The sequence below is a fragment of the Nicotiana tomentosiformis genome, chromosome 2 (assembly GCF_000390325.3).
Source record: "Nicotiana tomentosiformis chromosome 2, ASM39032v3, whole genome shotgun sequence".
Classification (NCBI taxonomy): Eukaryota; Viridiplantae; Streptophyta; class Magnoliopsida; order Solanales; family Solanaceae; genus Nicotiana; species Nicotiana tomentosiformis.
In genome coordinates this window covers 185,157,433-185,175,984 of record NC_090813.1, presented here as the reverse complement: position 1 = coordinate 185,175,984, position 18,552 = coordinate 185,157,433, and the positions used below count along the sequence as shown (strand labels likewise).

The window sequence follows — 18,552 nt, the reverse complement described above, 5'->3', positions numbered from 1 at the left end:
TTTTAGCAACAGAATCAATCATAGAGTGGGAAATGGGCAAAAAATCTTCTTTTGGGAAGATAATTGGATGGGGAAGCAACCTTTGAAGACAATGTATCCAGACATTTTTATTATAAACCAGTAACATAAGGCCACCATCAATGAAGTTTGGTTTGTCCAAAGGTGGAATCTCACCTTTGGGAGATTATTGAATGATTGGGATATCATTAGAATTGCAGACTTCTACAACACAATCAACCAATTCACAGGTGTCACTCAGAATGATGACAAGGTTTGGTCGCTGGGACACAAGTCAGGTAGTTTCTCTATTAAAACTTCCTATCAAGCGCTCAATCAAACTAACATTATAATTGAGTTTTGGACCTAGAAGTATATTTGGAAAGTAAACACTCCTTGTAAAGTGGCATATTTTGTTTGGCTGGTAGCTAGAAAGGCCTGATTAACAGAGGATAATCTGATTGAAAGGGGTCTACCACTTTGTTCCAGATGTCATTTATGTGGAAGGGAGGCAGAAACTATTAATCACCCTTTCTTACATTGTTTAGTGATAATACAAGTTTGGAATATATTTCTAGCACTAGCAGGGGTATACTGGGTCATGCCAAATAACACAAAGGAAATGTTGTTATGCTGAAATAAAGGGAATAGTCCCTTAGTTCAGAAGAATCGATGGGATTTAATTCCTGCTTGCATATGGTGGTCTATTTAGAAAGAAAGGAACTCAAGGTATTTTAAAGACAAAGCAGCTCAATTCAGAAGACAAAAATGGACTCTTTGTTGTTGTTTTATTTTTGGTGTAAGCAGGAATATACAGAGGATCCAGAAACTATAATAGATGTTCTAGGATCCTTGTAATAGGATAGAAATTTTAGATGTATATTTTGGTACAACCTCATGTAATTATGGCCCGCACAACCTTTGTGCCTTTTGAATATATAAAACTACTATCATCTTAAAAAAAATAAGATAGTAAGGTGATCAGCAATGAAAGAAAATAACAGTTAGTCATAAAACCTATTACCAACAGACTGCGATACTGTGTACCAATGCTACTGGTATGAACACTCTAGACTACCTATCCTACTACCCTAATCCTCGACCTCCACACCTTTCTATCAAGGGTAATATCCTCGGCCAGCTAAAGTTGCGCCATATCTTGTCTAATCACCTCTCCCCACTTCTTATTCGGCTTACCTCTACCTCTCTGTAGGCCCTCCAATACCAACCTCTCACACCTCCTCACCTGGGTGTCTGTGCTCTTCCTCTTCGCATGATCAAACCACCTAAGCTGCACTTCTCGTATCTTGTCCTCAATAGGGGTCACACCCACCTTGTCGTGAATAACCTCATTCCTAATCCTATCTAACTTGGTGTGCCCGCACATCTATCTCAACATCCTCATTTGTGCTAACTTTATCTTCTGTACATGAGCGATCTTGACTGGCCACCATTCAGCCTCATACAACATAGTCGGTCTGACCACGACTTTGTAGAACTTACCTTTAGGTTTCAGTGGGATCTTTTTGTTACACAAAACACCGGAAGTGAGTCTCCATTTCATCCATCTCGCCCTAATACGATGTGTGACATCTTCATCAATCTCTTAATCCCCCTAAATAATAGGCCCAAGGTACTTAAAACTTCATCTCCTAGGGATGACCTGCGAGTCCAGCCTTACCTCCCCTTCCCCTCCTTGAGTCTCACCACTAAACTTACACTCCAAGTATTATGTCTTGGTCCTGCTTAACTTTAAACCTTTAGATTCCAGAGTCTGCCTCCATATCTCTAACTTCGTGCTCACACCGTCTTGCGTCTCGTCAATCAATATAATATCATCTGCAAATAGCATGCACCACGACACCTCCCCTTGGATGTAGCGCGTCAGTACGTCCATCTCCAGGGCAAACAAAAAAGGGCTGAGTGCCGACCCCTGATGCAACTCTATCATGACCGAAAAATGGTCTGAGTCCCCTCCCACAATCCTCACTCGGGTTTTTTATCCATCATACATGTCCTTAATCACCCTAATATAGGCAACATGTACACCTCTAGCCTCCAAACATCTCCATAAAATCTCCCTCGGGACTTTATCATATGCTTTTTCTAAGTCGATGAACATCATATGCAAGTCCTTCTTCCTCTCTCTATACTGCTCCATCAATCTCCTAACAAGGTGGATGGCTTCTGTAGTCGAATGACCCGGCATAAATCCGAACTGGTTCTCAAAAATAGACACGCTCCTCCTCTCCCTTAGCTCTACCACCCTCTCTCAGACTTTCATAGTATGGCTAAGCAGCTTGATATCCCAATCGTTATTGCAATTTTGGATATCACCCTTGTTCTTGTATAAAGGAAACATCGTGCTCCACCTCCACTTCTCGATCATCTTCTTTGTTCTAAAAATGACATTATAACCTAGTGAGCCACTCCAAGCCCACATCGGCCGCACTCTTCCAAAACTCCACCGAGATTTCATCCGGCTCGGTCGCTTTGCCCCCGCTCATCTTACGCATAGCCCCCTCAACTTTATCAACTCTAATCCGCCTACAATACCTAAAGTCACAACGACTCGCGGAGAGTTCCAAATCACCCAGTACAATGCTCATGTCCCCCTCCTCATTCAAGAGACTATGGAAGTAGGTCTGCCATCTCCGATGGATAATCCCCTCATCCAATAAAACTCTACCTTCTTCGTCATTGATGCATTTCACTCAGTCCAAGTCACGAGCCTTCCTTTCTCGCACCTTGGTTAACCTGAACAACCTCTTATCCCAACCTCGACCCTCGAGTTCCTCATACAAACGACCAAAGGCCGCAGTCTTGGCAACCGTAACTGCTAACTTCGCCTCCTTCTTAACCAACTTATATTGCTCCCTATTCGCCCTCTTCTCCTCCTCGTCTACACTTTTCACTAGCTTTAGATATGCCGCTTTTTTGGTTTTCATTTTTCCTTACACCTCTCCATTCCACCACCAGTCTCCCTTGTGACTACAAGAGTAGCTCTTTAAGACCCCTAATACCTCTCTCGCGGCTTTCCTAATGCACTGCGCAGTCGTGGTCCACATGGTGCTTGCGTCCCCATTACTCCTCAAAGCCCTCATAGTCAGCAGCTTGACCCCCAACTCTTGCGCTTTAGCTTCCGTCAAGGCTCCCCACTTGATCATATGTTGGCTAAACACCGCTTTTCTCTTCCTCGTGATCTCAAGGTCCATGACCAGGAGCCTATGAAGGGTCGAGAGGTTCTCACTCGGGATGACCTTGCAATTCGTGCAAAGACCTCTATTGGACTTCCTGCAAAGTAGATAATCAATCTGAGTCTCCGCCACCGAACACCGAAAGGTGACCAAGTGCTCCATCTTTTTCGGAAAACTCGAGTTTGCTATCATCAAATCAAATACTCTAGCAAAGTCCAGCAGAGACGTTCCTCCTCCGATTCTATCTCCAAAAACCAAAGCCACCATGTACATCGTCATACCCCTCATCGCTCCAATATGGCCGTTGAAATCTCCTCCTATGAAAAGCTTATCGATATGCAGAACTTTTCCCATATTAAATTTTCTCAACAATTGTCTTCTTATGCCTTGCTGCAATTATTCTTGAATGGGGTACAAAAATACTTAAAATGTAGAATATAATAACAAGGTTGATATATGCAAGAAGTAAAAATTCACCGAGGATGGAATCAGAACTCTTTTCATCGTTTTCACCTATTTCATTGATTGCTAAGCTACACTCTTGCATTAGGGTAGTTTGTCTATATCACACCCCTTGGAGTGCGACCTTTCCTCGGATCCTGCGTTAATGTTGGATGGTTTGTGCATCGGACTGCCCTTTTTTTAGGCTACACTCTTTGGTGTTGAATGCGATAATTTACTTTTGCTGCAGACTTATTTAGTGATTCGGATGCTCCTTCCTCTTGTAAGCTTCTTCGGTATATTCATTTTCATGTTCTTTAACACATCCATTAAATTCAATATCTGAAGTTTATTAGTATTTATAAGTTTAGCTGCTTTAAAATCAATTTCACTCATGAGATATGAAATTTAAAGAACTTTAGACATATGGGTCTTAGATTGAGCTTGCTAAAACTTAACTTCCGACCTGTAGGGGTATTACTTGTGCAATTTAAATTTCAGACATTTAGAGCTGAAGTTAGGCTTGACAGTCAACTGTATATATATAAAGTTTGAACTACCAACCCTAACTTCAAACTCAAATGTCTGAAGCAGGCACAACATAGGTTATAAGTCGGGGAATAGAATAATTTATCATATAATATAAAATATTTACAAAAAATTCAATTGAATAAATGTATCTTTTATGTGTTCATACTCTGTCGTTTTAGGACACATGCCGCAAAAATTAGATTTAATAACTCTTTCTTAATAAATTGGTAAATCTATTATTTTTTTATAATCTTTGTAGGTGTTTATCCATTGTGATTGTCTTGTATTGTTTTGATGCTTTTTTACCCAAAAAATATACTGTTAAATTGTGAAAAAATAAAAAAGATACTACAGTGTACTGGAAACCACGATATACACATATTTTAACTCAAAGAACATGTTTGTCCAAGTTTCTGGGAAGTTAAAAGTATTCTTTTTGTCAGAAAAAGTACTTTTTTAGAAATTTGATGTGTTTGCCCAAGACATGAATGATTTTGAGCAGCAACAGAAGTAATTTTTCTGCGTTTGAGAAGAAGCTACAAATTATAGCTTCTTTTAAGAAACAAAAATTATTTTTTACTATGAATTTATATTTTTTAAGAAAATTATTCTTTTTCTTTTTTGTTTCTACCATCCCTTTTTTCTTTTTTATTTATTTTATTTTCATCGTATTTTATTCTCCTTCTTCTATTCTTAGTTTCTGTAATATAAGTAGATTTCTTCTTTTATATAGGATTATGAAGCAGATTTTTAATTTATACTGAATGATAGTATTTTAATATATTTGAATCATTACGCAAACAATAAGTAATACTGAATACCGATCCTGAGTGAGTTATGTGCCATGTGTGTATAAGATTTTGTGTTGTTCTGTGCATTGCATTTGATGTCTAGAACTTGCCCGTGTGTTTGCAAAATAAAATAGTAGTTTTATTCAGTTTTGAAAGTGATATAGGCGTTTCTTTGTTAAGCTAGTTATATGCTTTTACCCACCTAATTGTTATGTATCTTAGTTAACCCCTTTGAGCCTGTAATCCTATTTCTTTGGCAATCACATTACAAGCCTTACCCATTTGTTTGAATTGACCATATATTTGAATCTTTTACCTCTCGTGAGTACTTGATTTTGTATGAACTTTATAAAAGTTAAAGTGTGGGGTGTTGGTTTGGCTTTTGAGTGGAACAATTGAAATAAGAAGAAATGTGCATTATTTTGAAAAAGTAAGAGACACTTGAATTGAAAAAGAAAAATAGTTGTATCGTTGTTAAGAATATTCCTTGATAATGGTAATTTTTTTTATGTATATTGATGTAAAGGTTGAGTTATGATTTGACATAAGTTTGGGGTTTTGAACGGTTAACTATATGTATTAAAGTTCTTAGGCAGGTATAGTCACTCTTATATCCAAATGTATCCTACACATCCCGCAGCCTACATTACAACCAAATAAAGTCCTACTTGATCCTTGACTGAATGACCTAAATTAGTAGAGTAGTACACAACGGGCAAGCCTATGGTACGTCTTTTGTGGCACATGAATGCTGTTTCTGAGAGTGAATGAATTCTTTCTATCTTGAGTTCCTAATTATTCTTAAATTCTATTGTGTGTGGAACTACTCTCTATTGTTGTGTGAGGGTACTTGATTCATGAAGGAAAGGTAATGTCATTGACCTCTGTGTTAGATTAAGTAAACGGGTTATAAAAAATGTGTGGTACTTTTGAGTCAAATCTTGAGGCGAGGATGTTACAGTATTGTGCTTAATCTGTTTAAATATTCTTGGTGTGATGAGTTAGAAGAGTTATTTAAAAAGGTCATGTCTATGTGAAGTATGATTTGATTACTTAAGGACGAGCAATGGTTTAAGTGTGGGGTGTTTATGGTAAGCTATAATTACGTATTTTAGTCGCTTATTACACTCTAATTCATTGCACTTTACTTGTGTTGAGCTTTAATTGGTAGTATTTTGCATTTATTGCATGTTTTATGCCTTGTAAGAGTGATTCCGAGTTATGTAGATATTGTGGAGCTAATTCGAGCTATTTGAAGCTTTGAAGTCTAAGTAAAGCCCAGTGGATTAAGCTGGGATCGTGTTCGAGGGTCGAGGACCAAGTCTGGACATCAAAAATTGAGATTTAATTCGTACTCTGAGAAAAGTACACAACCGCGGCGCGTGATGCGCCACTGCTGTGTGTTTTGCTGCCTGATGAATTTTGCTTGCTCTCTAATAAGTCCCACTAATTCCCCAGCATGGCGCATCGCCCATGCGGCACGCCTGTGTAATTGTTTCAGAGTTATTTTCCTATTTCGGCTAGGAAAGAGTGATTTCGTCTGGGCCCGACCCTACTTGGTATAAATACATGGAAAAACGTTAGGTTCTGGACTTTTGACATACTTTTTGACCTAAGGAAGCTAAGGAGGAGTTGGAAGAACACAAGCACAAGGATTTCATCATTCCGTCCTCACTCAAGACCCGAGTTTGGATCAAATTTATGCTTTCCTATACTTTACTTGTATTTGTGATGAGTTTCTCCATGTTTATGGAGTAATTTCCTTTAGGGTTTGATGGATTTGGTGTATTGATGATTGTTTGTGAATTATAACTCTAGTTTTATGTATTGAAGCGTTTTGGAAGATTTAATTGTTACATCTATATTTACTAGTTCATGTAATCCAGAGAGGCACAACTTGTGATATCTTTGCATTATATTGTTGGATGAGTTCATAGATTATTCTAAGTAATCGAAAGAGGCTAGTTGAATTATTTATTAAACCTAGTTAGGAGAATAATCGAAAGAGGTTTTCCTAAAGACCAAATCTACTACGCATTCTCGCATATCTTCATGTGCTTAAAATTGGTTCATCTCGTGAGGTTATGACTTAATCGAGATAGGAGTTTTTGATGAACGTTTGAAATAATAATTGAGTGAATTCGAGAGACTCACTTGAACGTTAGAAGTGAATTATCTAGAGTTAGATCCCGAACAATTATCTTGCACCTATCTTGTCAAAACCCTATCTTCTCCCATTGATAACCTTATTTGCTTATTCCTTGTCTCGATAGTCACTAGTCAATAGCTTTAGATTCTTAATTAATTTTAGTTATTAATCATATAAATCTCAACTATTGATTCTCCTAGATATCAATCAAGCTAGAACCTACGAGAATATTGTTTAAAACCAATCCTTGTGGATACGATACTATACTATATTATCTTTGATTAGCGAGCATAATTTAAGTGTGTATTTTGTGATCGTCATTGATTGAGCTTAAATGCAGGGTACACCACTCCCTGATATCATTACTAATTAATCTTAAATGCAGGGTATACCACTCCCTGATATCTTTATTGATAGAGCTAAAACGTAGGGTACACCACCCCCTGATATCATTACTAGACATAGGGCACACCTGTCACGCCCCGGCCTTGGGGAGCGCGACCGGCGCCCGATCGGGACATCCCAGTCAAGCCAACCTACTTGATGCCTTCTACCCAACCTTACACTTGAACAATTTAAGAATCAGTAACAAGAAATAGACATGAGAAAAGTAAAGTGTTCCACATTCTTTTTCCATTACACAAAGGAGATTCATTTCGATTTCCAAAATATTACAAGTTCATAGTTACGAGGCAAAAACATGTTTGCCAAATACCAACACTTCTAGTTCATTATCCAACATCGAACACCACCCACAATATGTCTATGGAGCCTCTAAGTACAATAGAAGAGTAGTATGGAAGTGTCGGCGATAAGACCCCGGCTATACCTCAAAACACAATGTGCAATGTCAAGTGACATAATGCCCGGAACAGAATAGTGCTCATAAAAACCTGCTGAGTAGAGAGTAACTGCTAACAAGGATCAAAGATGCCTGCTTATGAACCACCTGCATCCATTGAAGATGCAACGCCCGGCAAAAAGGACGTTAGTACATGTGGAATAGTACTAGTATGAAAAGCTAAATGTCCTCTTTCGAAATAGAATGCCAATATAAGAAGGGGAAAACCATGAAAGTAGCAAGTAACAATCAATGATATCCAAATGCCAAGTTAAAACATAACAATTTTCAAAATATGAAAATAATATTATTTTTGGTTGGGAGATCATTAGCACCGATATACCACCCGTATTTTTAGCACAGAGTCCGATCACACCCAATTGGCTAGGCCATCTCTCCACGAACAATGTGTATTGACATGTGATGCAAAAAAGGTGTTACCATGAGTAGGAACCACCGTACGCGCGACATGGCGTCCGATATCCACCCGATCGGCTAGGCCGCCTTCCCGCATATGCCATGTGGGTCGACATCCAATCTAGGGCTAACATCAATCTCATCCCAATTAAGAGGAATAATCTAAACACATCAATCTCATCCCTGTTAGGGGGAATAATCACAATCCACTCCTACACCGACACGTATAGTTTCGGGTGTGGGACTTATGACCCACCCTTCCTCGGCTCGCTAATGATTTTTGTTTTGCACACAAGGGAAACAGAAATATAAATGCATTCACCTCATAACTGATCACACCATGTATACCTTTATTAGTACTTTCAACCACTCACAACATCATTATTTCATTGATTCTTCATTCAAGGCATGGTGGCCGTAACTCATATTCCACACTTTCATTTCTTTACTTTCAAGGATCAACATCATAAACATCAACGTATAGAATATTCCATAAATCACAACTTTAGGTTCATTAGAATGAAGGCTTTAAATACAATAGATTTATTTCCAAAGTATGGAGCAAAATGATTGGTAATCGCAACGCAGGTTAAAAATCATAAATGAGTAATACACCATTTTTTTTTTGAAATACTTCCCTAAAAAGCCAATGCACAGTTTCAACTCATGGGTAAGTAAGGACTAAAACACATTGGAAACTCTTACAAAGGAGATCATGGTGTATACGATTGAAACATAGATTCAAATCATATGCACTAGTTACAACAACCATGGCCACATTTTATATCTCACTCTTACTTCTTTCACTACCAAACATAGTCATAGTTTATCAACAATAAGGGCATTTGGAAATAGAATCTTGATATGTATATGAGCTATGTGAGTTTTAAGCAGTTAAGCATAACGAACTTCCATTTGAAACATGAATTGAAGTTATAACATTTAATACCTAAACCGTACTTGAACACATTCCCGAAGGAGATCATGATGAGATAAGAGCAATTGGAACACATTTTGAGTATATGCATCTTTCAACACATCGCTTACTTGGGATAATCGAATTTATTAGGAACAACTCGGAACATGGGAATTAGGAACCTGGGCCAACCATACACAAAGCTTACGGGAACATCATGGAATTCGACTCTAAGAGAGAAGTTTAGCCAACATACCTCGATTGAGCTTTAGTTAGAGTTGCTACAATGTTCCACTACCCTTGGCAATGTCAATCTATAGAAACATGGTCAAATTGGACCATCATTAGGAAGGGGTTCATACCATTCAGCTCACTTAGGCATTTTATCAAACATTGAGCGTGCACATTTGTTTACAACCTTCATTGATGATATTTTTTTATCCAATACCCACTATTTGCCCCGAAAATTCATATTACAACCAGCCTTTAATAGTTTAGGACCTCCGACAATGTATTCATGTCTTACCATCCATCCTCAACCAACCAATTCATCAAACAAATCACTTTTCATTCTTTATAAATTGTAAAAACTCCAATTAGTGAACTTATGGCTTCCAATCACTATCCCATAATTTCTACCTCTAAATTCCTAATGACATATTCATTATTAAGTCATGCATGAAAGTTCAAGGAGATGGAATTACCTTTGGGGGTAAATCTTGCAAAGTCCTCACTTGAGCTCTTGGGAAGATTCCTTGAAAATCTAATGATTCCATAGTGGATTTGGTAAGTTTTAGGGTGGGATACTTACCTTGAAGATGGGAGGAGTTTTAGGTCTTGAGAGAGTGGAGAGGGTCTCCAAGAATCGGCCAAGAGGAGTGAGAGAAGTGAGCTACCGAAATGCTCTTTATAAAGGCTTCATGCCTAGCTTGTCCATCCTCATGTGTCGTGCGAACATGGACGAGCTCTCTTTCAAGTTTGCGTGTTGGGGAAATACTTCACTATTTTGTTGAAATGGTCGGGGGTCTTTGCTCATTCAAACCCGCGTGGCGCACGAGTTCAGACGAGCCTCCAAAATGCATCCTTCCTATATTTCTTGTTTTCCAACTTACCCTCCTTCGATACCTTGCTATGATGCAAACCCCAATTCACTTCCAAACTTTCATATAAGTTTGAAACCATGATTACACGATGTTACCCTCATCCATAGACATCTGGGTACACAAGCGAAAAGTGGATATCTCGAGGCGTGATATAAGGCCTTAAACCCTTAGTAATTTGATCATAACTTTTTGTAGAAATATCCAAATGACAAATGATTTGATGTATTTGAAACCAGACTCGAAGGGCTATTCTTTTGGGACAAAATTCATGGAAAATATCTTTTTGCTATGAGAGTAATTCCTGCTTAACGTAAGATGTTGTGCAGATTGAGACATCTTTTCTACTTAATGTATCCAACTTATTCCACACAAATTTTTCTAACACACAAACCTCCTTCATATGTTCCAACACACCTTAAATACATATTTTTATTTCAAAATGATGTGGTTCTATCCCATAGGTCTCCTTTAATACTCGAAAACATTATTTTCAAATACCGTTGGCGCACTTTAAAATCTTAATTCATTAGAAAATTTTAACGGCTTACAACACTACTCCCTAGTCTCCTTACCAGTATAGGGTACACCAATTCCTAGCTACATTTTCCAACGTAGGGTACACTATTCCCTAGTTGATGATATTTTAGATATAGGGTACACCTCTCCCTAGTCTCCTTACCAATATAGAGTCACCAATCCCTAGCTGTGTTTTCCAATACAGGGTACATCACTCCCTAATTGATTGAGCTTAAATACATGCTACACCACTCCCTGATATCATTACTAATTGATCTTAAATACATGGTACACCATTCCCTAATATCTTTATCGATAGAGTTGAAACGCAGGATATACCACTCCCTGATATCATTCCTAGACATAGGGTACACCACTCCCGAGTCTCCTTACCCGTATAGGGTACACCAATCCCTAGATGTATTTTCCAACGTAGGGTACACCATTCCCTAGTTGATGATATTTTAGACATAAGGTACACCAATCCCTAACTGTATTTTCCAACATAAATGTACACAACTCCCTAGTTGATTGAGCTTAAATTCAGGGTACACCACTCCCTGACAACATTACTAATTGATCTTAAATGCAGGGTACACCATTCCCTGATTTCTTTATCGACAGAGCTAAAACACAGGGTACACCACTCCCTGATATCATTCCTTGATATAGGGTACACCATTTCCCTAGTCTCCTTACTAGTATAGGGTACACCAATCACTACCTGTATTTTTCAACGTAGGGTACATCATTTCCTAGTTGATGATATTTTAGACATAGGGTACACCACTCCCTAGTCTCCTTACCAGTATAGGGTACACCAATACCTAGCTGTGTTTTCCAACATATGGCACACCACTCCCTAGTTGACTACAAACAAAATGGAATTAGCTACGAACGTCGTCGTTAATCTGTCCTAAAACGCTCGTAGCTAGCAGAATTTCATGATAATTCGTTGCTAATCCGTCACTAAATGAGATTAGCGATGAATTTTTCTATTTAGCTACAGAATTTGTCCGTCGCTAAAACCTGATTTTTTAGTAGTGGTTGTTTGAGCTTAAACGTAGGGTACATCACTTCCTGATATCACTACCAGTTGAATTTAAATGCAGGGTACACTACTCCCTGATATCTTTGCCAATATAGGGTATACCATTCCTCGACCGTATTTTTCCAACATAAGGTACATCAATCCTTAGTTGAGGCACTATTTTGACAATAAGGAAACACCATCTAAAAAAAGCCATCATCATTATCTCTTCAGGGTACACTATTCCCGACATTTTATTGCTTTTAATAAATAAGTAGTTTAGATTTATTACAATAACTCACGAAATTTTCCTAGTAAAAATTGGGGCAGAAAATTTTTGTTCATTTATTTGTTTTGGTGTCTAAGCAGGTTTTACCTCGAGACACAGGCTTCGAGATGACAAAAGAAGAAGTCTCACTCCACAATAAAGAAAATAAAATAAAAAAGAAGCGAATCCAAAATGCAGAAGTGGGTGAAAAGATATGGGCTGCTCAAGACAGGATTGAAGTCACGAGCATTGCATTTCCTGCTTTGATCAGAAAAGCCATAGAAGAATGAACTAGCACCTACAACTAGCAAGCACCAAGGTTCAGATCGCAGTCTTAATGAAGAACCAGTCAAGACTCAAGACCAAGCTTCTCAGACTTATAGATTGGAATCTTATAACTCATAGCTGATAGATTTGTTTAGTTTCTTTTGATTTTGATTTTAGTGTAATAAGGAGTTCAACAAACAGTAAAATCACAACTCTTCAGTAGTCCCAGCTACCAAAATTTTCAGAACTACATTGACCTGATTTCTTTATTACCAGCGATATGTATTCAACCTCGAAAGCAAGGTTCGGTCAAACTTTTTCAAAAATGCTTCCCGTGGAGTATCAAAAGGGCAAAAATTATTTATAATTGCTCACTTTCTCTTTGCCCTAAAACTTTTCATGTTTTCGAGCAAAGAGGGGCAGCTGTGAGCACGTAATTTTTGCCCGATATGAAATGAGTCTTAAAAATTCCAAAAGTAGTTTTTAATTATTTTTTTTATAGAATTTTAGGAACTTTCTACATTTTTATTTGATTTGTTTTACGCATATTTGTGTTTCACAATTTTTTAGTAAGATTTTTTAAATCATAAATAATGACAAAAATATTTTATATTTTAATCTTCACGTTTTAGATCTTAATTGCATTTAGTTGCATGATTTAGTTGCATTTCTAAAATATAAAAATCACAAAATACATGTAATCATTCTTATTTCTTTTACATTTTAGGTTCAACTAATTAGCTAAGTTGTTAATCCACAAAATTAATTAGCTTAATTGTTAGATAGATCAGTAAATAGGTTAGTTTTGCAACTTTAGCTTTACATTTTAGGTTAGTTAATTAGTTGGCTAAATATAAAAATGGAGAAAAGAGAGCTGACCGAAATTGGGCTCATTTCTAGTGGCCCAAGTAATTTTCACCAGCCATGATCCAATGGTCCGGAACTGGTCCAGGTTCCCAATAAGTCAAAACGACGCCTTTTTGGTTTTGTTCAATCTCAGCCGTCTTTAATTATGATCCAATGGTCCGGAACTCCACATACTCATAATATAAAAATGTCCCAAACAACCCTACCCCCCAAAGACCGTCTCAGAACCCCTCATCTCTCTCTCTCTATACCTCCGCTCCCTTATGCCCAGAACCACCGTCGAAAATCGCATAACGGCGGCGGACGGTCTCCAAACACCACCAAATTTTCACCACAAACTCCCCTCACCTTCCTCATCCTCAATCCCTCATCTATTTTCTTAATAAACCACCCGAGTTCCAAGATTAGTGGATCTAAAATCTCAGAAAAACCTAGATTTTTCCCCTTTTGATTTCTTGAGTGATTGCTATTCGTTTTGGCTCGAAACCCACGTGAATAGATTGCTTTTGACAAGAGCAATCGATTTACATTAGTTTTGATTCATTTCGAGATCGCCGGAGTCCCAAGTCGTTGTTGACCGACCAGATTTCATTATTCCCTGTTGCTCGTCGGAGATCATCTCGTCGTCTCATTCACTGGAATTTTCTTGCTAAACACTTGGTATACTTCCCTTCTCTTCTCTGTAATTTCATCTACTTGCCGCATCTTCTTGATTTCTGTCCTAGCAAGCTTAGTCAGTAGTTTGGATTAATTAGTGGTTAATTCACTTAGTGTTTAATTGCATTATTTAATCAGTAGAATCACTGATTTGAACTTGTTTTAGAGAATGATCATTTTTATTTTGATCTTGCATTCCATGTGTTTTTTCGGTTTGGATTTAGCTTCATAGGAATTGGGCCTGCTTTATTGGATAACAAGACCGTTAATCTCAGAATGATGAGGAAGGGAAGAACATGGACTAGGTTCATGGCTTTGAAAGCCCAGATGTTCAATAGTAAATTGCAGTAGGTTAGTACTATAGGATTTGGACTCAAGAGAATCTCTGAGTAACTGACTAGAGGCTTCTAGAAGAGCTGATAGGGACATGAATAACAATAAAGAAAAGAAAGGGGTCGAGGGTGAGCAGGTAATTACAGAAAAGAAAAAGGATTTAAAGAAAGGGAAATAACAGAAAAGGCAGCTGAGAATCTTCTATAAAACACATTCTTCATCCTCACACAATTCACACATTCACTCTCACCCTCTCTCATCTCACTCACACCTTTACTCACGCCTTTAGACACTCATCGGAAGCAACTTGCAATTTAAGAAAAATCCAAAATCTGCAGAACCACAAGCTTCAAAAAACCAGGAAAAAAAAGGATTTCAAAATCCACTTTGAATTCCATTGCACTGTTCTATTAGTTTTCTGAATTCTTGCTGGATTTGAGATTGGATTCGAAGTTGTTTTGTTGTTTCTACTGTTGTGTTTTGCTGTTTAGTAGCTTGGATTCATCTTTAGCTTCCTTGACCTTCACTGAGACTGATTCTGTTATTTTTTCCTGCAATTAGGTATGTGATACTTTACCTGTTACTGCCATCGAAATATATAGATGAAGATCTGAATTGTTCATGTTGTATCTATGCTTAAATCTTCTGTATTCATTATGTTTGACCTCCAGATTTGTCGATACTTGTTTTTTATTGAGAATTGAGATTAATTGTTTGTCTAAATTAAAATTTTGATTCAATATTGTTCCCTGACTGTGCCTAATTACTCTCTGAACAACGAACTAATCTCATGAGGCATTTGAGGATTAAAATTACTTAGATCGATGCACAGGTTTATGAGGATAGCATGTTAAAGCACAAATGCCAGATGGCTACTTGTTGAGCTAGTTTGCAGATCAAGTCATTTAGTCTTATTTAACTAGTCCTAGGTGTTCGACTGTGGTAATTTGAAATCTGCTTAGTTTAGAATTTGAAGGCAAGTATAAATGTCATGATGATTATTGTATCTGATTTCTATTTCTGTGTATGTAAAACAAAAGTTAGTGATGAATCTGTCAAATTCTGAGTAATGGTTATTAAAACTAGTGGTCACAATTGTAACTGGAACGATTGTCTACACTGATAGGACCTGTGTTTTTTGGGTTCGAAATTGAAAACCTGGAGCCCAATACTCTGGTCATTCAATGGTACAAGAGTCAATTGGACTCTACATCTACAAGGCCCAACAGTTTCTAGGCCCATATAGGACCTGTTGGTCCATTGAAAAGGCTGATCACTCTAAGAGCCATATTTTTGGGCTTTAATTGACCCATTTCTATCTTACTAGACTCATGGGAGGTCTGGTATAACTTCCTAACTATCACAACCCCAAAACCCAATCTGTCGTGATGGCGCCTATCATGGTACTAGGCAAGCCGACTACTCAGACAATTCCAACACTTTCAACTTTGAAATATACTAAAACAATTTATATAAATAGAAATCTCATAAAACGGGGTAGAATATCATAACTCAATACATAAGTTTTTTCCAAAATTGGGGTGTCACTGAGTACATGAGCATCTATATAATGACATAGTCTAGTACACTGTCTGGAAAATAGAACTGAAATAATAAACTGAAAGACAGGAAAGGAGAGTCGAGGTCTGCGGACGCCAAGTAGTTACCTCGATGATCTCCGAATGTCTGAAATTCGTGAATCAGCAATCGTCGTGACCGGAAACACCAGGTCTACACAAGAGGTGCAGGGTGTAGCGTGAGTACAACCAACTCATTAAGCAACAAATCTAACCTTTGGATTGAAAGTAATTCATTACAACCCTCTTACAGAATTAACAAAACCGAAAGTTATAGAAAATATGGCAGTGATATATCAGTAATTCATAACTACAGATAATGGTACAAGTATTTAGACATGCTTTCAGGTTTTTTTTGCAATAAAACTTAACACAAAACAGGGCAGATCCAGCCTAGGGCAGATCCAACCCAAATGCAAATAAACCAGGGAAGATCCAGCCCAACTATAAATAGCTGCTAGCATTGCGCCCCCTGTGGATGTGCAGACTCCGGAGGGGCCGATCTAGCCCAAGCGCTATAATAAGTCAAATCCTGGCATGAATCAATAAAACTTGTTGCAGTGTGCAGCCCGATCCAATGAATATGACTCACAAATGACCCTCAGTCTCACTCAGTCATTAATCTCTCCAGTCTCTCGGGTTCACCATAATCATGATAATCAGCCCAAACAATAATAATATGATGTATTAAATAAAGGACAACAGAGTCTGAGACATGTTATGCGAATAATAGCTATGACCGAGTACAAATCGACAAATTAAGCAAATAATTCAACATGTAACACGACCTCTGTGGGTCCCAACAGTACCAACACGGAGCCTAAGCGGGATTTCTAACATAACTAGCATCTCAATTGCTCTAACACACGGTGAAAATATAGAATTTAACCAAAACTAAGTAAGAATCACATACCCCAAACACTCCCTTGAAAATCTCTTCAAGAATCGCCTCAAATCGAGCTCCCAAAATCAAATTTGTGATATGAGCTCAAACCCTCGTTTTGAAATATTTACGTTTATGCCCAGACATCCCTTCATCGCGATCGCGAAGCACAATACAGCTGCACAGAAAATTCACCTTACGTGAGTGCGACACTATACCTGCGAACACGAACCACTGCTTCCTCAAACCTATGCGATCGCGTCCCCATCCACGCCATCGCAAAGAACAAATGTGTGTGAACCCAGCTGCCTTCTTTCCTCTTCGCGAACGCGACCTCAGCCACGCTTCCGCAATAAATTAAATGCTCCAGCTTACGCGATCGCAACCCTCTTTTCATGAACGCGTAGAGCAAAATCCACCACTGTCCAAATAGGCCTACACGATCGCGGACCTGTCCATGCAATCGCGTATAAGGAAACCATATTAGAGACACCAGAAAACTTCAGCTAACCTCCAAGTCCAAAATTGATTTGTTAACCATCTGGAACTCACCTGAGGCCCCCAGGACCTCAACCAAACATACCAACAAGTCCCAAAAAATCATACGAACTTAGTCAAGCCTTCAAATCACATCAAACAATGCTAAAACCATGAATCGCGCATCGATTCAAGCCTAATGAACTTATGAACTTCCAACTTCTACATTCAATGCCAAAACCTATCAAATCATGTCAAATTAACCTCAAATTTTGTACACAAGTTACAAATGACACAACATACCTATCCAATTCCTGGAACCCCAATCCGAGCCCGATAATCACAAAGTCAACTCTCGGTCAAACTTCTAAATTGCCAAAGCTTCTAATTTTCAAGTTTCGCCATTTCAAGCCTAATTCAACTACGGACCTCCAAATCACTATCCGTACACACTCCTAAGTTCAAAATCACCCAACGGAGCTAACGGAACCATCAAAATTCCATTCTGGAATCGTTTATACATAAGTCAATATCCGGTCAACCTTTTCAACTTAAGCTTCCAACCTTGAGATTAAGTGTCTCAACTCGTTCCGAAACATCCCCGGAACCGAACCAACTACCCCGAAAAATTATATAGCAACTAATAAGCATACAATGAGTGGTAAATGGGGGAACGAGGCTACAACTCTCAAAATGACCGACCGAAACGTTACACTAACCAAACACAGCCCATTATATTATTATTATCCATGTTGCAGTCCATGTTTGAATTAGTTAATTAATAGGAGAACATTCAAGCTGTTTGACGTAGTTTCTTTCTATAACTTAAGGCTGTAATTCGAAACCATATCTAAATAAACCATGTTATCATTTCCATGCACTTCAACAATTACGAATAGTCTTTGTATATTCCTTAAGATTCATGTCCCTATAACTCTAATCACAAATGAATTCCATAAATCTTGGAACTTTCACACATAATCCCCAAATTAGAAAAGAAACAACCTTTGAGCATGCGTAGTTGCTTTAGGCATGCTTTTAATAATTCGTCATGGTTATGGGTACGATTCCCGTGGTATAACTTTGACACTTAATCCCAAATTCAAATGCACGTTCGCGTGACTTGACCCCAACTTTAAAGTAATAACAAAAATAAACATGTCGTAAATTGTGGGTGTATTTCACGCGGCGCGGTTTGTGATGTGTATAAAACGACAAGTATACAACATCGTAACTTGTTCAAATAAATTCCATAAATACTTAAAATAGCCAAAATATGTGTTAAAAGTAGTAT

The 18,552-nt window shown here is 38.0% G+C and overlaps 1 protein-coding gene and 1 long non-coding RNA gene across 2 annotated transcripts; one reads left to right on the top strand and one right to left on the bottom strand.

Moving 5' to 3' along the window:
* Positions 1–2,951: 2,951 nt before the first annotated feature.
* On the bottom strand, positions 2,952–3,548 carry LOC138906239 (uncharacterized). Its single transcript, XM_070194770.1, has one exon. The coding sequence runs from the start codon at positions 3,546–3,548 to the stop codon at positions 2,952–2,954; it is 597 nt and encodes a 198-aa protein (XP_070050871.1).
* Positions 3,549–13,542: 9,994 nt separating this feature from the next.
* Positions 13,543–15,403, top strand: LOC104114288 (uncharacterized). Its single transcript, XR_690368.4, has 2 exons — positions 13,543–13,991; positions 15,154–15,403. It is a non-coding gene; the product is annotated as an uncharacterized lncRNA (long non-coding RNA).
* The last annotated feature ends 3,149 nt before the right edge of the window (positions 15,404–18,552 follow it).

What these genes read in the sequence shown, in the direction of transcription:
- LOC138906239 (XM_070194770.1), bottom strand. Translation starts at nt 3,548, where the DNA reads ATGGGAAAAGTTCTGCATATCGATAAGCTTTTCATAGGAGGAGATTTC.